Raw genomic sequence first — 26167 nt, forward strand, 5'->3', positions numbered from 1 at the left:
AAAATCCCAAATTTTATGTTGTCCCAAGAAAAGTAATAGAGGGAAAATCTTCCAATGGGGGACCCCAAAGGATTCCCTTAATTTGCAGGGATCTTCTTCACTTCCTGTTTTGGCTATGGGACAGGAAGTGAAGGTAAATCTCCCCAATGGGACACAGATGGCAAAAAATAAAACTGACGGGTGTTATAACCCTCCCTTCCTCTATCCAAAATGAAAAAAAATTGTTGCCTATAGTTCTACTGTATACCCCTTTTAAAATATTGAACTCTGCCGTAGCAGGATCAGTGATGTTCTCGCCCAGGCCGTCCCTTCTCCCGCTTGTCTCCCCCCCTGGCGCCAGCATCTCAACTGTGGGCACCCAGCTGTGACACCTTGTGGCTTCACAGCCTGGTGCCCACTGCGCATGCACGATTTATACTGCGCCTCCCAAATTGTCCGGCAGTCTTCAGGGATCTGTAAAGTTTCCTAGAAGACTGTGAGGGGGGAGGGGGGGAAGGAGGAGGGAATGCCAGAACCAGGAATCAGCTCCCCCCCAAAAAAGTGCGAAATGTGGCAGTGGAGGGGGTAGGAGGCAGACAAGCAGAGCTGCCCCTTTTGGGTGGAGCTCCCTTTAATATATCTATAAATTATGTTTTTTAAATGCAAGCAGTAGCTGAAATGTGATTTATTATCAATGACAGTCATAGGCTGGGGGAACGGCAAGACCTGTAAGTGTTAACTGCAGCAGAGAAAAATGGGGTTCCTGCCCTGCCAAACAGGACTGTGCTCTGTGGCAGAGCTGTGTAGATCTCAGGACTGGAGGGATAGAAATACAAATCCTCTGTCATATAAGACCTGTATAAATATTTCAGCCATATGTTTGAGGTTAATATTATATAAAGGCTGGTATGTGTGAAATGTATTTATAGATTTTGTTGTTTCTTTTTGTGTATTTTTCTCTCGGTTTAAAGTTCCTGCTGGTTTCTCCTTGATCAGTGATGGTCCAGTGAGCTGAGCAGTGTGTGAGATGATTCAGTAGGAAGTTGGGACCATGGGGCAGAAGAAAAAGCCATTTCTCAGGTTACTGGAATACCTGGTGATCATAGGAGCAAGGTAAGCCATGGTTCCTTTTCATGTTTTATCACTGGAGTACTACAGCAGGCATCACTCGGGCAGTTTAGTTCTATAACCAAAACACAGCATACATTGTCAGCAGCAATCCACTGCCTATCCAGAGCACCTTTTTATTCTTAGTAATTTCAGATCATACACTAGAAGGATAGATGACATTTTGGCAAAAATCAATATTCCATCTCTCTGTTCTCTCCCTCCTCTTTGGCTCAGAGACAGCAGCGGGAGCCATTGGCTTCTGCCAATCGCAGCCAGTGAGGAGGAAGCTGGGCCAGGCTGTGCTTTGTGAGTCAATGGACACTCAGAGCTGGCTTGGCAGTGAACCTGCACGAGTGCTCCCATAGCCAGTGGCTTGCTATGAGGACACTTGGCAAAGGGGGAGGAGCCAGGACCACTATCGGGGGACCTGAGGGGAGTGCAGAGCAGGTATGTATGACATGTTTATTATTTTAAAGAAAATTAAATGGGTTTAGAATCACTTTAAGTTGCAGTTCTGAGACAATTACAGGGGATTGCAATATCTGTTCTGCTTTTGAAAATGTAAAAGTCAACACATTTTTCAGTTTAAATCCGCTAAATACATTTAAGATGCATCAAAACAAAAGTATTGTAACAAAAACAAAACAAAGAACATTTTGTCCACTATCTGCAATGCTGCTGAGAAGGACCCTTTCTCGCTGTGTGGAGGCAACGGTTGCCTTTCAGAGACCTGATACACCCACTGCTGAGTCAGAGACAGAACTCTCCAATCTGCAAGGTGCATGAGTGTCGCTGATCCCAAAGCTATAGGTCTGTCCTGTGCAGAACAACCGCTGCTTCCACAGAAAGAGCAAGGGTCCTTCTCTGCAAGATGCTGTCAGGGGACAGGCTTTTCTTCTCAGACTGTGACTGCTTACTATAGTAAACACACAGACGATGTATACTTTTTTGTTTTGAAGCCAGCAACTGAAAGTTGTGCCTGGTACACACTACAAGTTTGTTTGTTTTTTCCGTTCAGCCCAGCGGTGATCCTGCCAGTAGGGTTGAATTCAGGATTCTGTGTTGGCCACGTGAGTTATTTCAAACCAAACTCCATAAACGGTGTCATCATGGACCTGCCTTTGTGCACCTGGACTCAATCATTTGGCAGAGTTTAGCCATAAGGTGTATGTACTGTATGATACAGCCAGATAATTTCAGAAACCAGTTCACTGTGGTCTCTGGAAGGCTAAAGTCTGCCCATTTCATGCCACTTGTAGACATACATTATGCCATCCAGCACACTGATACAAGAAATGTTCACTTTTTGGTTGTCAGTGGTTTTTTATAAATGTAACATTTTGATGGGTGTGCATAGACAGACTTGGGTCACTCTCTCCTAGTAGAAGAGAATTGGGAAGTTGGTTCAGCACATTGTATAGGTACAGCTAAACCTGCATGGTCTCCATTTGCTGATATGCTTGCATCAGGTCTTAGGACCATAGAAATTCCAATCTGTTGGCCAGTCTCTGCGTCTTGTCTGGTTTTTAAAGTGGTAATAAAGTCTCCATTTTTTTTGCCTTTTTAATATATCAAAATCCACAAATAAAACACTCCTCGGTAAATCATTTTATTTACAAATATGAGGAAACACTTATTGCACTGAGGTTATCACTGTTACTGGCTGCAGATGTTTAGCAGTGCTTCCCCAACTCTCTGACCAGGAAGTGCAAACTGAGCACATCACAAGATCACCCTCTTTGGGACTACATGTCCCAGCATCCAGTTGCCAGTTCTTTATGGTGAATGTAGTTATCATTTTTGCAATGACAGGTCCCTCCAGTCATTAAGTGGAGGAGGGAATCTTGTTTAGTGTTTTGCAATTTACAGCTTCTGATCATGATGCAATTAGTAAGCTAGTAAGGTAAAGAATATAAATATTGCAGTGAATTGTTGCCACATCTAGAGATGGGAAGGCCTGGCAAAAAGTTTTTTTTTTTCCTGGAAAAATTGGAAAAAAATGAGCGTGGAATATGCTCTTTTACAAAGATAATATATCTATGGCATGACATTCAAACTATAGAACATGAAGAAGTTAACCCTACACTCTCCCAATGACACCAACGATGGGGCACAATTCCTTCCAAGGACTCTAAGAACAGGAAAGTAGGTTGGGCGCACGTCAATGATGTTGCAGATAAAACGTTTATTGGAATCTTCAAGAAAAATGCAATACAAACATGACGGCTCCCACAATACACAGAGAGCAGTAAACGCGTTTCACACAGGCATGTGCTTAGTCATCACTTAGTCAGTAATGTCTGTATCAAAACACATTTACTGTTCTCTGTCCATTCAGGGCGCTGTCATGTTTGTATTGCATACCAATAAATGCTTTATCTGCAAAATCATTGAAGTGCTGCCAACTTACTTTCATGTTCCTCCAGTGCTACAATCACGGATTGGGCCGGCACCAATTGATGTGTGGAGGGGCTGTGTGTTCATGCACTCGTCTAGATTGGTCCTCCACATTTTCTACAATTTTCGTTTCCTCCTTCCCAGTGACATGAACGATGGGGCGCCGTTGCTCCCAGTGACAGGAACGATGGGGCGCCGTTGCTCCCAGTGACAGGAACGATGGGGCGCTGTTGCTCCCAGTGACAGGAACGATGGGGAGGATTTTTTTTTTTGCTATAAAAATGAAAGATGAAAAATTTTGAAAAAATAATCCAAATTAGTTTATAACCAAGAATTATAATTTTTCAAAATGTTTTACATTTTTTGTTTATTTTTTTATATTATTATTATCATTTGTTTGTTTTTTTTTTGTTTTTTTTAACATACCGTCACCCTAGCAGTACAGTGTCACCATGTCACTGTCACTACTTGTGGGGGGTGATGAAGATTTTTTTTTTTACACTGATTGCTTTTACACCCATAAAGGCTGTAAAAGCAATCATTTTTCAATGACACTTTGAATGACAATTGCGCGGTCATGCAACACTGTACCACTGGGATTTTTATTTTTTTTGCTATATAAATGAAAGTCCCAACATTTTTTAAAAATGTGCTTTTCTTATAACCGTTTGCAAATAAATAATCTTGGCCACAATTTATTCAGTTATCTTTTTAGTAAATTATATTATCATTTATGTTTTGGTTTTTTTTTAAACATACCGTCACCATAGTGATACTGTACTTCTTGTGGGGGGTGATGAAGATTTTTTTTTTTTACACTGATTGCTTTTACACCCATAAAGGCTGTAAAAGCAATCATTTCTCCTTCTCTCTGGCTGCATTCTTGCTGCCATTGAGAAATACTGTGTGAGCTGTGATTGGTCACAGCTTGTCACATGATATAAGGCTTTTGCGCTCTCTGTGATCATTCACAGATTTCACACGTAGTATGCAATGATGTTAGAAGTAACATCTTGCCTACTACTATTCATTTGATCACTGATTGGCCAGTCAGTGATCACATGATCAGAACCTCACACAGAGGTCCCGTACAGCAATCGGTGTTCCACTGTGTCCCAGGGAGCGCACCCAGGCTGAAAGTGGCGGGCGCCGTTTATGAACGGTAACCCGCCCCTGCACTGCTTCTGTCTGGCCATTTATATACATGAGCCGGATGCGAAGTGGTTAAACCATACAAGAGGTGTAGAGCTAGTTGCATTGAAACGGCAGCTGCCGCATAAAACGTGCCCGCAGGCTCTCACCACTCTAAACGATATGGGCATCTAGTGACAATGTAACGATCTTCACATGGTTGGCAGATAAAATGATGGTTTTAATGTCATCCAAGTGAGCAGACCGTGACAGCCTCCGAAAACCCCGCCGGGTCACAATAGATGACCCTCTGGTTGTAAAGGCTCAAAGTGGTAGTCTTAGGTAGTGTAGCATCCCGTTCAGCCACTTAAAATGGCCAGGGGTGGTCCCAGTTTAAAGGACAGCACCTCTATGTCTCAGACAAACCATTACTTTTAAAAGTAATAGGAGGAAATCAATATAAAGCAATTTTAAACATCCACGGTGGTACTATAATTGCATGTTAATTCAATATATTAAACGGGGTCCACTTTTTCTATAGTTATTCATAGAACAGAACCCAATTATCAATGGCACAGACAGTGGTAATTCAAAGAACATTAAAAGGGGGGAAAAATTTCAATTAAAGGGAATAGTGACCATCATGGCTCTAGAAAGACCTTTAAACTCATTTCATTATTTAACCCGAGGGATGCCAAAGTTTTTATTTTAAAAATCCAAGTCTTTTCTTTCTTCAATAACTCCATATTAAAGTCACCTCTCTAAAGAAGCATGGCGGTTTGGGACTTCCTAATCTTTTTGCCTATTTTCAGGCGGCTCAGATAGCACAATTATCGTGTACTACGGCCAGGAGTTATGTCCCCCAGTGGGTTGGCATTGAACCTTATCTTGCTATCCTTAAGCTGTTGGGGCTCTTATGTGGCTTCCCAGTCGCTTGCGTCCTCCTGTTCTGTGTCCTATGTTGTCCTATTCATTAACGGTGTGGGATAGATGGTGAGCTCGCAAACATTTATTCTCCCCACATACTCCACTAGCTCCATTTTTTTGCAATCCCGAGTTTATACCTGGCTTATCACCGTCGGTGTTTCAATGGTGGATAAATAAGGGGTTGCTGCGTACATGGATGGGATTCGCCCCCGTTCTCTCCACTGTTTCTTGACAAAATATCAATTGCCTCCTGGGGAATTATTTCATTATTATCAACTTATCTCATTTATCGGTATTAAACTCAAATTAATCACAGAATCTTGCACACTCAGTCCGTTGGAGGTCTCCTGTGGAGCAACTGGGATGATGAGGGGTCGTTTATCCATTGTCTATGCTTCCCTTGTTGACTAAATTATCTTATATGACTCAATGGGAACGGGATTTGAATAGCTCATTAGACTTGGATACTTGGCGAGATGTAGCCCATTCTTTATCAAAGATCTCGATTAAACGCTACTTTGTTGGTCTCTGGTTCCCAAGTGCCTTTTTCTGACTTTTCTAGTCTTAATCCTTATTTCTTTTCTTTCTCTGAATTGGTCTTTGATACTTTTGGTAAATCTCTATGGCACTTTGGTGCCTATGTTCAATGATAGATATAACATTTCCCATCTGGTGGTGATTGTGTCCTTTGTATACAATGTGGTTGACTAGGGATATCTTTTCTATATTTCTCATGTGCTGTTATGTTCTAAGTATATGTTTATATACTTCATCTCACCGTGTTGGTGCATATTGTCTCTAGTTCTATGTATACTGTTGTATACCAATCTTTCAGTAAAAATATTGAAGTATAAAATCACCTCTCTAACTTGAGGGCAAAAAAGCCTTTCACTTTCAGACTTTTTTGTTTGGTGATTCCATTTTCCAGAGCTCAGTTCCCTGCCTATGTGGCTGAATACGTGTGTTCCCGATATATGAGACTCTGGATAGAATTGACTCATTTAAGACGGAGGGTAGTTGTATAGCGATTAATTTGTTACTGTGTGTGGCCCGGGTCATTTTAAGGTGATAACGTTATCATACCTCATTTTAATGTGAATGGAGGATCTGTTGGCCTAATAGGTCTATTATATTTTTGTGAATTTAATAAAGCTGTTGGTTCTCTTTCAAAACCTCTTTCTTTAGGGGGTCTTCTGGATCCCCCAATATCTTTTTCTCTCTGTTGTATAATCAAAAAAGTGTGCTGTCCCTTTAAAGTTGTGTGAAACGTATGCAAATCACCAATTATGAATAATAGTATAAATTGACAAACTGAAAAAATATAAAATGTAACATTTGTAGCATTTAAAAGCAACTCAAAAGGTTCATGTGATCCATATGGAATCCACGTAGTGAAGAAAGTGCTCAGTGTTGATAAACCTCCACTTCAAAAAAGTGCTCCAGTGCTGGAAAAGTGCTCCTCAAAGGGAAAGAGAATGGCCTCTTACCAGATAAAGTGGATCTCAGATGATAGAGATGGAATAAGCTGATCACTCATTAACCTCCCTGGCGGTCAAACTAATCAATATTTTTGAATGTCAAAACGGTACATTGTTTTGCATGGAAATATTTTGGTTTTTTATTGTAGGCCTGTAATTCTTAGGAACAACTCACTTAAATCTGTCCAAACAAAAGTCTAGTAAACCTCCCGGGTATGATAAAGTTTGAAACCCGAAATCATAAATTATAATATAAATAATTATAAAAAATAATAAAATAATAATAATACATTTAATTCAATAATGTAGTCAAACTAAAAACACTGAAATTTGCAATAGAACACCAAGTTCGCACATCACTGAGCTCAGTCGCAGAATTGTTTTCAGTGTCTGATGATGAATCTCCCAACGAATCATTATTGCTCAATTCTGCAAGTGGTTCTAATTCACTATAACTGTTCTCTAGCTGGTCTAAAACCGCTAAAAACGCCAGTGCACGATGACGTCTCACCAAGACTCCGCCTGATGCGTTTCTGCAAAACCGGCCTGCTCTGCTGCTTGGTTTCAAGTGATCAGAGCTCCTTAGGAATCCATTACAGGTCAACATACACATCCAGGGGGGTTGGCAGATCAACTCCATTTCAATCTTATCATACGTAGTAAAATGTAATTCAGACATTTTCACTTTAAGAATGTTTGTTCAATTTTCCAGTCATTAGTGGATCAAACTAATGTTCATTTTTGACCACAGTGGCAAGAAAATTCGAAGGAGCTGGATGGAAAGTTTTTCCCAAATGAACAAATTTGCAACAGTGTATGTGGTTTTCATTTGGGAAATAACATTTGTTTCAAAATCAAATGTTAAAATCAAATTCAATTTTCGAACGACAATCATCAAACCATCAAATGTACTGAAAAATTTGGAATGACTGTTCATATGAACATTCGTTCAAAAATCTAATAGTGACATTGGCTGGCCCCCTCCTCAATTGATATTGGACCGACTTCTGCAGGTGTGACATTTTATACCAGGTGTGTGGCTCCACTCCTCCCCCTGGGGGAGTTCATGTGCATCTCCCATTCTTTTTGATGAGACGTCTCGGGTGAACCAGAGGTTGTTGATGTCGGGTTTTTTTTAATTGTTTGAAGACACGTTTTGGGCTTTGTTCCTTTCCCCCATTTCTGTTTACATCTGGTCAGGAAGGAATAAGACGTAAAAAGAAAAAAGCAAGATATTGTCAAGACAGTTTTGGATCATTGTGGTTTCTGTTTTGTTTGACTACCATTTCTGTTATTCTGTTTATTACGGGATCTGCATATCCACATTGTTCTTTTTGTGTGTAATCCTACTGTTGCAGTAATGTCATTCTGGATTCTGTAAGTACTGTTCCATTTTCTCTATTATATTGACAATAAACGTTGTTTGGATTAAAAAAAAAAAAGGAAAAAAACAAATCAAATAGTGTATGGCCAGCTTCTGACAGCAGTCACAGTCTGTTTGCTTAGGCTTGGTTCACATATATATTGGCATTTGATGCTTTCTCCAGTGCTTTTTGCAGCTTGCTTTGCGTTTTTCTCAGCGCGTGTTTGACGCATTTTGCATTTTGTTCAGCTTTTTGTTAAAGTAAATTTTTGTTGTTGCTGGGCAGAATAAACATGCAAAATGCGACAAAAATGCACTACTGTGCACTTCAGCAGCTTCTCCATTGAAGTCTATTGTAGCAAAAATGCTGCTTTTTGCTTTGAAAAAGTCCGTGACACTTTCCGAAATGCAGCAGCAAAAAAGCATAAATGTGAACATGTTCCATAGGAAACCATGTTAAATGGATTATAGTGCGTTTCTGCAAAAAGCGCTAAAGAAAACATTAGAGTGAACGGAGCCTTAATCTGCAGTTGGTAAATGGACTACATTTTCCCAGACAGATTTTTTCCTTTGCACATGACAATTTTTATTGTTTGCACACCATACCCTAAATTTGGCCATACACTAAACAATCTAATTGTACAATCTCCTGAGTGACCAAAACTATGTAAGTCTAAGTTCACACCTATGCATTTTCTACTGCATTTTGCAGAAATGCACAGCCATCTATTTAAAGCGGAGTGTCACCCAAAAGGGGAAGTTACGCTTTTATGCTTTGTCGTTCCACCCCCTCCCCCCCCCCCCCCCCCGCTCCTCCGCATTAAGGATTGGCACCATGGGGGAGAGGGTACCCAAATTTGTCAGGTACCCGCTCCCACTACCGCCGTGATCGCCTAGGCAATCGGAAGTGGAAGTTGTCCTCCCTCCCCATATTCTTCTGGGACACTGAAGATGCGCCAGGGAGAGAAGGCGGCCGGTGAGACCAGCGGTGGTGAGGACACCGCTGGACCGAGGGACAGGTAAGTTACTGTATTTTAAAAGTCAGCATCTACAGTTTTTGTAGCTGCTGACTTTTCTTTTTCTTTTTTTGTCAGCTGGACCTCCACTTTAACATGATTTCCTAGGAGACAGGTTCACATCTCACGTTTTCACCCGGTGTGATTTTTGGAGAGGGTCAGGAACTTTTTTAAATGCAAAATGCATTTTTGGTTTTATAGAATTCAATGGAGACACTGCAGAAAAGCATGTAGTGTGTTTTTGTTGCGTTTTTGATGCATTTTAATCTGCCCAGCAAAAAGTTAGAAAGAAAAATAAAAAACGTAAAGCGTATCAAAAACGCACGTGCGACTGCAGACACTCTTTCTGAGACCGGAGCATAATAAATTGGTCTCTAGCTATTACTCCGCACTGATTCTGATAGATCGTAGACAATGCCATAGAACTAGGGAAAGATGGTATGCTCTTGTCCCAGATCTGACAGCTCAAAGATGGTCAGAAGTGCTTCGGTCATATGTGACTGTACCGTCAGGACCTTCCATCTGCCCCTCTACAGCATGAAGATCTGGAGATGCCGACTATTACCCACGACCAACCCTGAGAGCCCCATAACAGAGCACTTTGATTGGCTATGCCACTAAGATTATTTAAGATATGTAGGAGGGACTCTGCAACATGTTATAAATGTTCAGTGACTTAGCCTGGGTTCACATATATGTGGTGCGGTATATCGCATGTGATTCGTACAGGTACCGCACCGCATTCCTGTGCAAATCACATGCGATTTGTGTGTGATGCGATTGGAGCCATACATTATGCATGGCTCCAATCGCACCACACCCGCACCAAAAAGGTACAGGACCATTTTTTGGGTCCTCACTAGAATCGGATGGGTATTCACACCTATGTGATCCAATTCTGCACATTGCACCGCGTTTTTTGGACCGCTTTTGGGGTGTTGTTAACGTAACCTACACACCAGCAGCAGTTCGCATGAACGGGGTGCGATTCTGATGCGGTGCGGAATTCACACAGAAAATGCTGCGAATTCCGCACTGCATCAGTGTGAACCAGGGCTGAGGGAACATTCCTGCATATGGTCTGGGAGTGTGCTATGGTCTGACCAATGTGCTCACGTCACCCAATTTATAGCAGATGTGTTTGATTTACCAAATATTTGTATCCCACTTATTTTCCTCCTGGGGGTAATTGAGGACGATATTATAAATAATGCCACGCAAACCTTCTTGAGATGATTATTTTTTGATGTGTGTAAATTGATCGTGTTACATTGGACACAAACGGATGTCCTCGGTTTGGCAGCCTGGAAAAAAAGAGTGAATTATAATGTCCCACTATATGAAATGACATATGAAGCAAGAGGATGGCCTAAAAAATGTCTTTGAATTTAGTGTAGATGGATAGAATCATCGGATACAGTAGACAACAGTCCTGGAGGGGTATAATTACTGTATAGAGTATGATCCATTGTTGTCTTTGATTATTGGATGCACTGGTACATGACACTGTGGTGTTCCCAGTATGTTGAAAGGTTGAGGAAGTGTGGGAGTTCACACCACAAAGTTTGGTTTCAAATCTGATTCCAATCTTTCTGTGTTCCTTTTCTTTTCCTGACGATTTGTCTTTTTCTTAACTATCTCTATTACTAAGAAGCAACATCTTACTGCTGCACACAGAATAATACATGTGAAACTGCTCTATGTACTTGTGGTAGCCGTCTTATTATATTTACTGTATTGGCTTTGCAGACAACATTTGATTAGCCATTTGGTTGTGTTACATTGTGCAATGTCTTGGAAGAACTGCATAATATTTACGGACTCACTTTTGTTCTTTTCTGTATGTTTCTTCAAAGGTTTTGTACCAGAAATTGTTTTTATACAGACCTGTTATGCTGTATATATTTGTGCAGATGGCAATAAAACAATCGAAAAAAACCAAAAAAAAACAAACACATGTACAAAAATGCAAAACGCATCGCAAAATGCACTGCAGAAACAGATCAAAGGGAAACTGCATAGGTGTGAACCAGGCCTGATAGGAGGACAAAGCTAAACAATCCATTTAATTAGTATCAATTAATCAGGTCCTTGCTCTAGAATTGATGGTAGATCTAAAGGAAAGCCTACAATCAGATTGCATGGTGGATGGTTAGTTTAGGACTCTGTTTCACTGTTTTATGTGTTTTTTGTATTAAACATTTGATACAAAAGATTCTTAAAATGGCAACCAGCAGGTTTAGGTGATCGTATCAGTAGTTTGAACTGGATCCTGAGGAGTACAGGCAGCCAAGGCAGACCTAGGACAATGAATGTGACCCAGTGCAGGCCTATAACTCGTATTTCGAGTGTAACACCGAACTTTAATAGGGATTAACTTCCTTTATTGCACAATGTGTATTGCATCAATTAGGAAACCTTTATCCTGTGTCCTCATTTCCTGACGATCATATTGAGTGGCAAAGCACAGATGGCCACTCATCAATGCCTGGAATCCAGCCTTGTGTCATCTTATCACTGGCCTGTAGTTCCCATATCATACAGTAGGGGGCGCAGCTGGTGGAAAAGGAAGCTCCTAAGACTCCTAAAACAACGGTACAAATGACAGAGGCCAACATCCACCAATTTCTGCAGCGGTTTCTGCCACCTGTGAGCAGCTGGCTGCAGCCACAAAGCCCTGTACACTTAGGCTAGCTTCACACCTATGCAGGTTGTGTTTGAGCCATTTTTGCATTGTCTTTTGCGTTGCGTTTTTGCCACGTTTTTGATGCGTTTTGCTTGTTTTAAAAAAAAAATAAAAAATTATTGTTGCTAGGCAGATTTAAAATGCAAAATGTATCAAAAACGCATCAAAAACGCAGCGCATCCTTTTCTGCAGCGTTTCCATTGAAGTCTATAAAACTAAAAGCACAACTTTTTGCTTTAAAAAAAAGTCCCTGAAAACGCACAGATGTGAACATGTCCAATAGGAAATCATGTTAAATGGACTGTACTGCATTTCTGCAAAATGCAAAACGCTGCAGAAAATGCTTAGGTGTGAACCTGGGGTAAAGGCTTCTTTCACACTGATCCGTTTTTCTTCCACTTTTGCCTTAAAAAAGTGGAAGAAATACGTGTAAACTTAATCTTATGGAAGTCTTCACACTGATCTGTTGCAGGTCTGCTGCATTTGTGTTGTAGGTTTGGTGCAGGAAAAAATTCACCAATAATGCACCTCCCCATTGAAATAACTGGCAAACGTGGCAAAAATGCATCAAAAATGTACCCTCGTTGCATTTTTGTTGCTGTTTTTGAGTCATATGTTCTGTAAAAAATGCACTGCAAACGCAGTAAAAACACACCAAAAAATGCATATGCATTTTTGCTATGCATTAGTGTGAAAGTAGCCTTACACTCCGATCACATTGGGTGCGATTTGGCTGCGATTTGGATGCCAGGCGACTTGCAAATCGTATGCCAAGTTGCACCCTATTGTCTGCTATTAGAGCGGATATATGTGTGCAGTTCCGAATTGGTCGGAGCCGCACTGATTTCTAAAGTGATGCCCATCACCAGCAAGGCTCCCATCATCCATACACATCTGCACCAGAGGCTGCTCAGTAGCTCTGAGGAAAGGGTCTCGTCCCCGAAACGCGTCAACCATTTGACCGCACTGACAGTTGGATCACCTTGCTTGCCGTTGTGGCCATCGTCATTATGCAAATGCTCTTTAGATACATGCTTGGTCTGTGAGTATGTTTTTACCTTTCATACCTTTCAATAAACCTTGGATAATGCACTAGGTGTGTGCACCACCTCTTTATTCTTTATCTAGTCCATGCACTACTTTTGTTGCGATTTGCATAGATATCTGCGCCAGATGTCTTGCAAATCGCTGCTGAAATCAGCTTCACTGTAAGTTGCATAATTTCAAAATCTGCTTTGACGTGACCGTGGGGTAAATGACAGGTCACCAGCAGCTGCAATTAGCAATGGCTGCCCACACAGCCAGTAATTACCTGCAATGATTGCTGCTGGACACAGCCACATCCTGCCTCTGTATATTGCACCAGGACTAGTCGCCCGTGTGAATGTAGCCTTATGCCTTGGCTTTCATGGGCCAATTCAGTTTTACTCTCCCCAGACCGGGCAGGTGCAAGTTACCACGGCCACAGGTTGTGTTCAGCAGGTAGTACCATGGTAAACAGGACCCAATAAATTGAAGGGGGCGCTCCTCGGCTTCCTATTTTTTACTACCCCCCCAACTGCTTGTGTAAACTAAGCCTTAGGGCTCTTTCTCACAGATAGCAAAAACTGTCACTTATTTTTACTGATCTAAATGCAGCCCATATTTTTTGACCACTTGAGCGCCAGAAGATTTTACCCCCTTCATGACCATACCATTTTTTTTTTTGCAGTTCGGCACTGCATTAATTAATTGGTGATTGCGCTGTCATGCAATATATTTTTTTCACACAAATAGAGCTTTCTTTTGGTGGTATTTGATAACCACTGGGGTTTTTTTATTTTTTGCAATATAAATTAAAAAAGACTGAAAATTAAAAAAAAAAAGCAAAACTTTTTTTTACTTTCTGCTATAAAACATGTCCAATAAAAGAATAAAAAAAAAAAAAAATCAAATTTCTTCATACATTTTGGCCAAAATGTACTCTGCTACATGTCTTTGATTAAAAAAAAATCCCAATAAATGTGTCTTGATATTGATATGCAGACTGATATTCTTCAAAAGGAACAGGGATTGGACTGCTGAGGACTGGGGTAAAGTCATTTTCTCTGATGAATCCCCTTTACGATTGTTTGGGGCATTCGGAAAAAACCTTGTCTGGAGAAGAAAAGGTGGGGGCCCCCATCAGTCCTGTGTCATGCCAACAGTAAAGCATCCTGAGACCATTCATGTGTGGGGTTGCTTCTCAGCCAAGGGAGTGGGCTCACTTACAATTATGCTTAAGAAACACAGCCACGTATAAAAAAAGGTACAAAAATATCCTCCAAGAACAACTTCTCCCAACCATCCAAGAACAGTTTGGTGAGGAATAGGGCTGTATACACCTTTGCCAGATGCTTGTGTTAACGAAAAAAAAAAAAACCTGGACAGTTTTGCACAAGTATTCACTGATCATTATGCAGGATGGTTTGTTGTAGAAAAAAAAAACATGTGTAATAAGATCAGTAATATTTCTAGGGCCATGTCAAGGTAGCCTAAAACTACATGCACGCGGGTAGAAAAAATGCCACTTTTAGATGCATTTTTCTTTTTTTTTTATGCCTCTAAACACAGGTCAGTATTTTCCAATGTGTTCACACACATTGTGGCATTTATAATATTTTAGAACAGGGTTTAGGGGCATAAAAAATGTCCCAAACCTGCCTTCAGAGAGACGCGTACTGGCGTAATTTATTTAATATTTATTACAGGTACTTGTATAGCGCCGTCAATTTACGCAGCTATATACACTGCTGAAAAAAATAAAGGAATGCTTTTTAATCAGAGTATAGCATCACGTCAATGAAACTCCTGGGATATTGATCTGGTCAGTTAAGTAGCAGAGGGGGTTGTTAATCAGTTTCAGCTGTTTTATTTATTTATTTATTTATTTATCGAGTTTATATAGCGCCAAAGGGTTTGCTCAGCGCTGTACAATAGAGGGGGGACAATACATGAAACAGTACAGTAACATCAAACAGCACACAAGGGGTAAGAGGGCCCTACTCTTTCGAGCTTACAATCTAGGAGGGAGGGGGTAGAGGTACAGGAGGAAACGGCTGTGGGGGATGGAGTAGTAGGAGGAGGGAAGGGCAGCGGCTGTTAGGTGAGGGTGGGGTAGGCTTCCCTGAAGAGGTGGGTTTTCAGGGAGCGCCTGAAGGTGAGGAGGGAAGGTGACAGTCTGATGGATTGGGGTAGTGAGTTCCAGAGGATGGGGGAGGACCTGGAGAAGTCTTGCAGTCGTGCGTGGGAGGAGGAGACCAGGGAGCAAGATAGAAGGAGGTCCTGTGAAGAGCGAAGGGTACGGGTAGGGTGGTACTTGGGAATCAGGTCGGTGAGGTAGTTAGGGGCAGTGTTGTGAATGGCTTTATAGGTCAGAGTGAGTAGTTTGAATTTAATGCGTTGGGCAATGGGGAGCCAGTGGAGGGAGAGGCAGAGGGGGGTGGCAGAGGTGGAGCGGCTGGTGAGGTGGATGAGTCTGGCAGCTGAGTTCAGGATGGTCTGAAGCGGGGAGAGTTTGCACTGGGGTAGGCCGATGAGGAGGGAGTTGCAGTAGTCAAGGCGTGAGATAATCAGGGAGTGAACGAGTAGTTTAGTGGTGTCTGGGGTAAGGAAGGAGCGTATTTTGGCGATGTTGCGAAGGTGGAGCCTGCATGTATTTGTGAGTGATTTGACATGAGGTTGGAAGGAAAGGTTTGAGTCCAGAATGACGCTCAGGGCAAAGACAAGATGACGGCGGGAGCAGACACGCTTTAGGAGCTCCTGCGCTCCTAGCCCCAATCCGCTGCCATCCGGGCCGCAGCGGAACCCAGCGGGGCCCCTAAGACACTCCCGGCCCAGCCTGACCACCAGGGACCACTTCTGGACCTTTTCCCGGAGCCCCGGAAATCGCGGCCTACCCGCGCACCCGAAGCCGCGGCCTCGATTTTGGCCGCAGCCGAGCCGCGATCGGACCGGATCGCCGGACATCTACCCGGACCGTCACCGCTCTGCCCACCGGGTCCCGCCGACCTGCCTGCCTGCCCAGGGCCCTCCCCATCAGCCCTGGGTCCTCGCTGATCACCCTGGACCACCAGGAACCGGCACAGCCTCACGGTCTCCCTGGAGCCCTCCCTAGCTCTGGGACCACCCCAGACCACCCGGCACCCAGCCGCCACCTCGGGGCACCCAGCTGCTCGCACCCGGCGACCCTGCCTGGGAACTGCTTCAGGCCTCCCAGCACCCTGCGGGCCACCCTGCACCAGCCAGCCCCAGACCAGGAACCTTTCCAGGACAACGCCGCACCTCCGCTACCTGCATCGAGGGGATTCCGTAAAACCATGGGTCTTTAATGCCGTTCCAGATATTGCAATGCATTGTTGATGAGGATTCTCCCGTACTTCCCATCTCTTGGCCTTTGCTTGGCAACTCGAAGTCTAAGCTCCCAGCTAACACCCCTGGACACCCAGCACCCAGCTACCGGGTACCCAGCTACCACCCCTGGACACCCAGCTACCGGGCACCCAGCTACCACCTCTGGTCACCCAACACCCGGACCACCCAGCGAATCGAGACGTCGCCCAGCGAATCGAGACGTCGCCCAGCGAATCGAGACGTCGCCCAGCGAATCTCCCAGACCCGGACCACCCAGCGAATCTCCAGTCACCGAGCCGCCAGCATCACCAGACACCTTGCCTGCCAACGCCCCCCAACATCGCACCCAAGTCCCCTCCACTCGCCGATCCACCAGACCCACTGATGCCCCCTCGGACGCCAGCATACTGCACCCACAGATTGCAGCCAGCCAGCTGCTGGACTCTACTCCCACTCTCCCCCTACAGAAGGACTCTAGTGGACTCCTCCACGGTGATATAGACTCTCCACATCACCTCGCCCTGACCCGTATCCCTTCACCTCCCCTGTCCCGAACAGCACTGCACTCACCCCAGCATGCCACCTGCACTTCTCCTCCTCGTTTTCCTCTCCTCCATCCCAAAAATCGCCTCCCTCTACCCGCCCACCCCCCCAAAACAGCTCTACATTGCCCCTTCACTTCTGCCCTCTCCCCACTACGGCATACGTGGGGATACGGGTTTTGGTGTTAATGAAATTAACAACGGGTGCACTAGATGGGCAACAATGAAGCGACCCCCAAAACAGTAATTGTTTTACAGGTGGAGGCCACTGACATTTTTTTCCCTACTCCTTTTTTCTGACTGTTTGTCACTAGTATTGCTTTTAGATAGGGTCAGCGTTACTACTGGTAGCATGAGGCGATACCTGGACCCTACAGAGTTTGCACAGGCAGTCCAACTCCTCCAGGATGGCACAGCAATACGTGCCATTGTCAGAAGGTTTGCTGTGTCTCCCAGCACAGTCTCAAGAACATGGAGGAGATTCCAGGAGACAGGCAGTTACTCTAGGAGAGCTGGACAGGGCCGTAGAAGGTCCTTAACCCCTCAGCAGGACTGGTGTCTGCTCCTTTGTGCAAGGATGAACAGGATGTGCACTGCCAGAGCCCTACAAAATGACCTCCAGCAGGCCACTGATGTGAATGTCTCTGACCAAACAATCAGAAATAGACTTCATGAGGGTGGCCTGAGGGCCCAACGTCCTCTAGTGGGCCCTGTGCTCACTGCCCGGCACCATAGAGCTCGATTGGCATTTGCCATTGAACACCAGAATTGGCAGGTCCACCACTGACACCCTGTGCTTTTCACAGATGAGAGCAGGTTCACCCTGAGCACATGTAATAGATGTGAAAGGGTCTGGAGAAGCCATGGAGAATGTTATGCTGCCTGTAACATCATTCAGCATGACCGTTTTGTTGGTGGGTCAGTGATGGTCTGTGGAGGCATATCCATGGAGGGACGCACAGACCTCTACAGGCTACACAATGGCACCCTGACTGCCATTAGGTATCGGGATGAAATCCTTGGACCCTTTATCAGACCCTATGCTGGTACAGTGGGTCCTGGGTTCCTCCTGGTGCATGACAATGCCCAGTCTCATGTAGCGAGCGTATGCAGGCAGTTCCTGGAGGATGAAGTAATTGATGCCATTGAATGACCCCCACGCTCGCCTGACTTAAATCCAATAGAACACCTCTGGGATATCATGTTTCGGTCCATCTGACGAAAAAAAAAAGACAGGACTGTGTGGTATGGAAGAGCTGTGTAAATGTAAGGACTGCAGGGACAGTAATAAAATCATTTGGCAGGTAAAACAGCTGAGGTCTATGTCATTTATCTGTGCATTTAGCGTTTTTTCAGTTCAGAATTCACAAGGTGGCCACAATAATCTAAGATTGGTGTCACCCAGGCTAAAAAAGAAAGAATGCATCCAGAAGATATGTACAGGTACAAATCTGTCACAGAGATATACACCTTAATTATTTCAAAAAACAAATATAAAACCTTTTATGTTTACTGATAGCAACTATTTAATTGCTTGTGAATAGTTAGAAGATGAATAAAACCTAAGACCCAAGTCAAGCAACATCTAATGTGAAGCTGTACCATTTTCTAAATATATATTTATATTAGAGCCTCTGTCTGATCTATTGATCTGCATTGCCACCTGTGTCCCTATTGGGGAGAGTACCCCTCATTTCCCATCAGGACAGGAAGTTATGGGAAATCCATTCTATATATTAGAAGGATTCAAAAGCTAAACTTTTTGCATTAAAGTAAACAAAGAAGCTGGCCCCACTACAATGACATGGGATTTAAACAGACTGTATTGTTCTGGACAAGATCACCAAACGTTCAACCAGGCCAAGCCTCAGTTTGATGCATTTCACCCAGAAGAGCTTACCATATATAGGGAGCACTGATGAGCTCTATTATGCTGCCAACTGGCTGCCCCAGAGATGGCTGGATTGTGGACTAATGAACAGCAGCTCTCCCTTGTACAGTCATAAAGGAAAGCGACAACTAGAGGGGCACTACATATCTTAGAGTAGGACATTGGTGACCAGTTGGTGGTCCTTTAGGTGGTTTTTAGAACTGACAGCTGCTTATTGGAAATCTTTGAGAGTAGTATGGTGTGTATTCCCACTCCCAGAATTTACAGTTATGACATGCTGAGGAAGAGCAGACACACACACACACACTATTTTTTTTTTAATTTTTTCACATGTGCATGACTGTTGACCACAGAAACGGGCATTACTTTTATTTTTATAGCCTGCAAACATTGATCTCAGGGTAAAACTAAGGGTTGTTCTGATGTATAATTGATCTCAATTTTCTCCTTTGTTTCTGCAACTCTAAAACGTTTCATAAGTCTACAATCATGTAACAGGCAAAAATAGTGCAATGGGTCTCACACTGACCAATACGGATTATCATACAGCATAAGTTCAGCAGCAAGCAATATGCAGACAACTCCAGTCCTGGAGTTTTATAAGGTATGTAAAAAATGTCTAATACTGTGCAAGCAGATCTTTGCCTCATTTAAATGACAGCGGGACTAGCGCCTATCTTGAATACCATGGACATATGATTACAAATACTGTAAGCTGCCTTCCTGATGTCAGCCAGTAGATGGCAGCAGAATTCCAGGGTTTTATGGATTGGGCCCTATACAGTATATACCAGATTTATGATCTCAGATTTCATACTAAGCTCACTAAGTAATGACAAAAAGTAGTCTGTGCTTTCATACACAAAGAAAAGAATTCATGCTCCAGCTACTACATTCTCTTCACGGTTTGCTTAGACTTTCTTCATGTGCTTTATCATACACAACGATTGCACCCACACTTATCTTGAAAGGCTTTTGAAATTTGTGCTCAGTCAGTGCAAGCAGAAAACTGGACTGGATGTTTAAAAGCATAAAAAACGCAGACTAGAATTTTTGATAACCGCTTTCAGCTTGAACAGTATCAGCACCGATTTTCCTTAATTAAATGGATGCAGAGTTTATGATCGGGCCAGACATGCCCTTCATTTCATGTTCTTTTAGCCGGCTTGGCTGTTAATTGTTTTTCTCTCCCCAGCGCACGCTCACGTTGCTGTTCTTGCTTAAAATTTTCCTCCTGTTTTTTCTGCTGCAATTTAAGTGCTCGCTTCTGAAAACAAGACAAGAAATCCATCAGTAACTGTTCCATCAATGAAAAGGCTAGCACAAAGTCATGCTTGTAATTGTCAGCCTTGAAATGCCTCTTGAGACATGTAGTTTTACAACAGCTGTAGGGCCACAAGTTGAGGGCCCATGGTCTAACCCTAGGTTCACATCTGTGCGGGTGGTGCCACTGCGAACCCGCACAGAGAAATGCGGACCTGCAGGCGGGTGCCATTAGTTCTAATGTCACACCACCTGCACTGGAAAATGCAATCGTACTGGGAACCTAGGTTCCTGTGCGGGCTGTGTTTTCCAAAGAAGTGTAGGGACTTCTTCCCGGCTTGGCACGGGAGTCCATTCAAATGAATAGGCTCTCGTGCCTGTGCCTGCACGGCCACATATATGTGAACAAGGGGTAAAGGGATGCTGCAATTATATGTGAACACTGGTGTACGGAATCACAGGCTGCCCAAAGCAATACAACAAACCTTTTTTGGGAAGTGCACTCTCAGGCAAAAGTACCTCTTTCTTGCTATAAATTAAAAACAGTTCTAGAATCCAAAAGAAGATCAGAATGGCTTTATTCCGGTAAAAACACCGCCTTTATTGCAGTACATCTATGTAACACAGAACTCAAAAGCATAGAGATCACAGTGGGGGACTCCAGGTTGACGAGTTTCATGCCTCTCTCAGCTCTTATACATAACCTGCTGGACCGATCCTGCAGCCACCTAATATAGGAAGACAAGACTCCATTCAGCTGTACACAATTAGCTGCTGAAAAATCAATCCCAGATGAGGTCAGCTACATACATTACTTACACACACACAAAAAAAATTTTAAGAAACACATTTTAATCATAGAATAGCACATCAAGTCAATTAATCTGGTCAGTTAAGTAGCAGAGGGGGTTGTTAATCAGTTTCAGCTGCTTTGGTGTTAATAAAATTAACAACGGGTGCACTAGATGGGCAACAATGAGACGAACCCCAAAACAGGAATGGTTTTACAGGTGGAGGCCACTGACATTTACCCTACTCATCTTTTCTGACTGTCACTAGTTTTGCATTTGGCTAGGGTCAATGTCACTACTGGTAGCATGAGGCAATACCTGGACCTTACAGAGGTTGCACAGGCAGTCCAACTCCTCCAGGATGGCACATCAATAGGTGCCATTGCCAGGTTTGCTGTGTCTCCTAGCACAGTTTCAAGAGCATGGAGGAAATTCCAGGAGACAGGCAGTTACTCTAGGAGAGCTGGACAGGGCCGTAGAAGGTCCTTAACCCATCAGCAGGACCGGCATCTGCTCCTTTGTACAAGGAGGAACAGGATGAGCACTGCCAGAGCCCTACAAAATGACCTCCAGCAGGCCACTGGTGTTAATGTCTCTGACCAAACAATCAGAAACAATCTTCATGAGGATGGCCTGAGGGCCCAACGTCCTTTAGTGGGCCCTGTGCTTCCTGCTCGTTAATAGGAATTTTATATTTGTTCAGTTTGTCAATTTATACTATTATTCACGTTTGGTGATTTGCATACGTTTCACACAACTTTAAAGGGACAGCGCACTTTTTTGATTATACAACAGATAGAAAAAGATATTGGGGGATCCAGAAGACCCCCTAAAGAAAGAAGTTTTGAAAGAGAACCAACAGCGGTATAAATAAAACCAACAGCTTTATTAAATTCACAAAAATATATTAGACCTATTAGGCCAACAGATCCTCCATTCACATTAAAATGAGGTATGATAACGTTATCACCTTAAAATGACCCGGGCCACACACAGTAACAAATTAATCGCTAAACAACTACCCTCCGTCTTAAATGAGCAAAGTTGATGAGTCATTTATCCAGAGAATCATATATCGGGAACACACGTATTCAGCCACATAGGCAGGTAACTGAGCTCTGGGAAATGGACTCACCAAACAGACCAAGGCCTTCATAAAACTAACAGCACATTAACCTCCTTGGTGGTATTCCCGAGTGTAGCTCGGGGTTAACTTTCAGTACCAAAAGCGGTAACCCTGAGCTACACTCGGGATTACCCTAAAGCGTTGCTCTGGGATTTACTAGACTCTTGTTTGGACAGATTTCAGTGAATTATTCCTTGGAATTACAGGCCTACAATAAAAAAACAACATATTTCCATGCAAAAAAATGTACCGCTTTGAGCACAGAAATACTGACATAATCAGACCACTAGGGAGGTTAAGTGGCATAGATATATGACAGGGAACTCAAATGAAACCCCATTATGAATAGAGGGCTATACACGTCCAGATCGGTGCCAATATGGAAATAAATCCCTGTTATTCACAATAAAGATACTTCAATATAGGCGGTTTTGAAAAGCACGCAGCTTAATAGGGATAAGGATTGGAGGCTGATTAACCAATACAGCCAAGAAAGGACTGGCCCAGCTTAATTATTATTTTATTATCATTATACAGTATTTATAAAGCGCCAGTAGTTTGCTCAGCGCTGTACATTACAAAGGGGGACAGAACATGTGACAGAACAATACCAATACAATACAATACATGAGGGGTTCGAGGGCCCTGCTCTTTCAAGCTTACAATCTAGAAGGGATCTTCTTAATCACAGATACATGGAGAATAATGGCATCCGAAGCCAGTTCAATAGTTGTCAGTGTCATTAATGTTCAGTTTGTATGAAAAGCTCACAGCTTAATGGTGATGAGGATTGGAGGCTGATTAGCCAATACAGCCAAGAAAGGACTGGCCCAGCTTAGTCACAGATGCATAGGGAGTAATGGCATCCAGAGCCAGTGTAATAGTTGTGAATGTCATTAGAGTAGAAGTAAAGCTTTAACCACTTCAAGTCCGGACACTTTCACCCCCTTCCTGCCCAGGCCAATTTTCAGCTTTCAACACTGTCACACTTTGAATGACAATTGCGCGGCTCACCTATCAGGTGGAAGCATTAGGGCCGATTGCTTCCACATAGTGAAAGCCTCTCTGCGCACCTTCAATCCCCCCCCTTCCCGTGTGAGGTCTCCTGGGCTCCGCTTACCCATCTGCTGGCCCGGCTCGCCGTTTGCTAGAGGGGAGGTAGAATAGCAGACGAGTCCACTCCCCTCCCCTTCTTGCGCTGACCCGGGTCCCTGCTGAGAGATTGTAATGCAATCCCCAGAAAAAATGTAATGCGGTGCGATGTGCACTGCGTTACATTCAGTGGGGCAGAGGGGAGACATCCAGGGTCTTGGATGTCTCAAAGAGAACCTGTCACCAAAAATCATCACTTTGTCCCCTATGTGATTGAAAATAAAACCAAAATGAGAGCAATAATTTTAGCACCAGACCTCCTTTGTAACGCTAAATTGATGACTTATAAGGAGCTTTAAAAGTGTTGACCTATAGAAAATATAGGGTACTGAAGTTCATCGCCATTTCACGAGCGCACACAAAAGGTTTGACAAGTTGGATATTTATTTACTCACTTCATCATCATCTTTTATATTTTACAAAACAAAATAGGGTAATTTATTGCTTTTTTGTGCCCTAAAATTAACTTGTTTTTTGTACTAAAATTTTGCGGTAAAATCCTGCAACATAAAAAATTGGAACTACCACTATTGTATTCTCTAGGGTCTCTGCTTTCAGAAAATATATAATGTTTGGTGGTTTTATGTAATCTTCCGGCCTAAAATGATTTTTGAAATGTGCAAAAAACTCAAAAACGGCTCTGGCAGCGAAAGGGATAAAGTATAAGCCCTGATTCCCCCCCCCCCCCCTTCCTGATGAGCAGCCAATCGTTGTCCATCACACTGCAAGGTGTCTCTCCTCCTTGCTAGTCCCCGGGTGTGGTGCTGAAGACAGGCAGGGAGGGGAGGAGGAGATATACAGCACAATGTTAAAAATATTACACGTTTAAGTCGCCATAAAGCCTCTTGATTTTAAAATCCCCAGAGATTCCTAAAATCACCTCAGATTTAAATATGGTTTTGGTTAAGTTTTGTTTTTTGTTTTTTTATCTGGACAAGTAGATTGTCATGAGGGACAAGTAGATTGGGGCCCCAATTTAGTCCCTGGACAAGTAGTTTTTTCAAAAATGTCAACACCCCTGGTGAAGTGTCACATAGTCCCACTTCATCCATATCTCTGCACTGCAGTGCTGTGTGGGGACATGCAGTTCCTATTTGTTCCACTGTATGAAAATGCAGCATGTCTGTATATTTCCTCAGTGTACATCACACCAGCGATCTGCTGTGACCAGGGCACATGGAAAACAATAGGGATAAACCACGGGGAGGTGTGTATGTATTGACGATATATACTGAAGAAATGTATTTTTCTTTTTTTCTTACATACACTTTTCTGACATATTATTTTGCTCATTTAAACCGTTTCCCAGGCTGTGTTGGGATGTCCCTCTTCTCTCCAGTCTGATGTGTTCCTCTTCTCTGATGGCTGTGTAAACAGCAGTCTTGTAATCAGTAGACGTTACTGCACATACTTCCCTTTAGTTGAATGAAATTCTGTGCCTAATTTGTTGCGCTAATGGAAAACTTTTACAAACCTGGACAATTCACTCTGAGCATGCGATGAGGAAAAAAAGAAGCAGAGAGGATACCTTTGTCAAGATTTGCCGATACAGAGTTATAGCAGCTGAAGTTCTATGCTGATCTTCTATTTCAGTGGAAATTCATGTGTGGTAAATCATGTACAGTTGTGGCCAAAATTATTCAACCCCCAATGCTGTAAAGGGGTTTAGGGACTATAGTGTACATTTGGAATTGTATTCAGAATCAAATCCTACAAGGACGTTGTAACTACCCAAATGCAACTAAAATGACATCAATTGTTTATGTAATACAGTAGTAAATGGTTCTTATGTGGTTTCTTCATTGCCACAATTATTCAACCCCTTAAAGACTACCACTCTGAAGAACAGAGGTTCATACAGGTGCTTTCCATCAGGTATTGAAAACACCTGTGGATGTCACCGAGCAGCAATCAAGCATAATAAGCACCAATTAGGCAGCTTTAAAATGACTGTGATACTCAGCTCCTTCTAGACATTTACTGGTGTGGTTACAAACATGGTGAAGGCAAGAGAATGGTCCAGGAAGACAAGAGAAGAGGTGATTTCTCTTCACAGGAAGGGCAATGGCTATAAGAAGATTGCAAAGATGTTAAACATACCAAGAGACACCTTAGGAAGCATCATTCGCAAATTCAAGGCAAAGGGCACTGTTGAAACGCTACCTGGTCGTGGCAGAAAGAAGATGCTGACTTCGACTGCTGTGCGCTACCTGAAGCGTAGAGTGGAGAGAAGTCCCCGTGTGACTGCTGAGGAACTGAGAAAAGATTTGTCAGATGTGGGTACAGAAGTTTCAGCCCAGACAATAAGACGCACACTGCGTAATGAAGGCCTCCGTGCCAGAACTCCCAGGCGTACCCCCTTGCTGTCTCCAAAGAATAAGAAGAGTCGACTGCAGTATGCCAAAAGCCATGTGGACAAACCACAAAAGTTGTGGGATAGTGTTCTGTGGACTGATGAAACAAAATTAGAACTGTTTGGGCCCATGGATCAACGCTATGTTTGGAGGAGGAAGAACAAGGCCTATGATGAAAAGAACACCTTGCCTACTGTGAAGCATGGTGGAGGGTCAATCATGCTTTGGGGCTGTTTTGCTTCTGCAGGTACAGGGAAGCTTCAGCGTGTGCAAGGTACCATGAATTCTCTTCAGTACCAGGAGATATTGGATGGAAACGTGATGCAGTCCGTCACACACCTGAGGCTTGGGAGACGTTGGACCTTTCAACAGGACAATGATCCCAAGCATACCTCCAAGTCCACTAGAGCATGGTTGCAGAGGAAAGGCTGGAACATTTTGGAGTGGCCATCGCAGTCACCAGACTTAAATCCGATTGAGAACCTCTGGTGGGACTTAAAGAAAGCAGTTGCAGTGCGCAAGCCTAAGAATGTGACTGAACTGGAGGCCTTTGCCCATGAAGAATGGGCGAAGATACCCGTAGATCGCTG

At 43.2% G+C, this 26167-nt stretch overlaps 2 protein-coding genes across 16 annotated transcripts in view; one reads left to right on the forward strand and one right to left on the reverse strand.

The window, feature by feature from the left end:
• The window catches only part of LOC149468331 (uncharacterized), a 654932-nt gene that overhangs the window by 592324 nt on the left and 36441 nt on the right, over nucleotides 1-26167 (forward strand). For 9 of the 15 annotated variants that reach the window (XM_089670290.1, XM_089670291.1, XM_089670293.1 and 6 more), the window contains one exon: nucleotides 951-1092. The exons of the other annotated variants lie outside the window; for them this stretch is intronic. Coding sequence is in view for 1 of the 9 variants with exons in the window: in XM_089670302.1 (XP_089526428.1) it covers nucleotides 1031-1092 (62 nt within the window). In the remaining 8 variants the exon portion in view is untranslated. The remainder of the gene's footprint in view (nucleotides 1-950; nucleotides 1093-26167) is intronic. 15 annotated transcript variants of the gene reach the window in all.
• Nucleotides 20762-26167, reverse strand: part of BLOC1S6 (biogenesis of lysosomal organelles complex 1 subunit 6) — an 86138-nt gene continuing 80732 nt past the window's right edge. Inside the window, exon 5 of the mRNA XM_089670288.1 lies at nucleotides 20762-20882. Coding sequence (XP_089526414.1) covers nucleotides 20841-20882 — 42 coding nt within the window. The 3' untranslated portion in view covers nucleotides 20762-20840. The remainder of the gene's footprint in view (nucleotides 20883-26167) is intronic.

The sequence above is a fragment of the Staurois parvus genome, unplaced genomic scaffold, assembly GCF_062004578.1.
Source record: "Staurois parvus isolate SC_StPar_1 unplaced genomic scaffold, SC_StPar_1.0 ptg000089l, whole genome shotgun sequence".
NCBI classification, from domain to species: Eukaryota; Metazoa; Chordata; class Amphibia; order Anura; family Ranidae; genus Staurois; species Staurois parvus.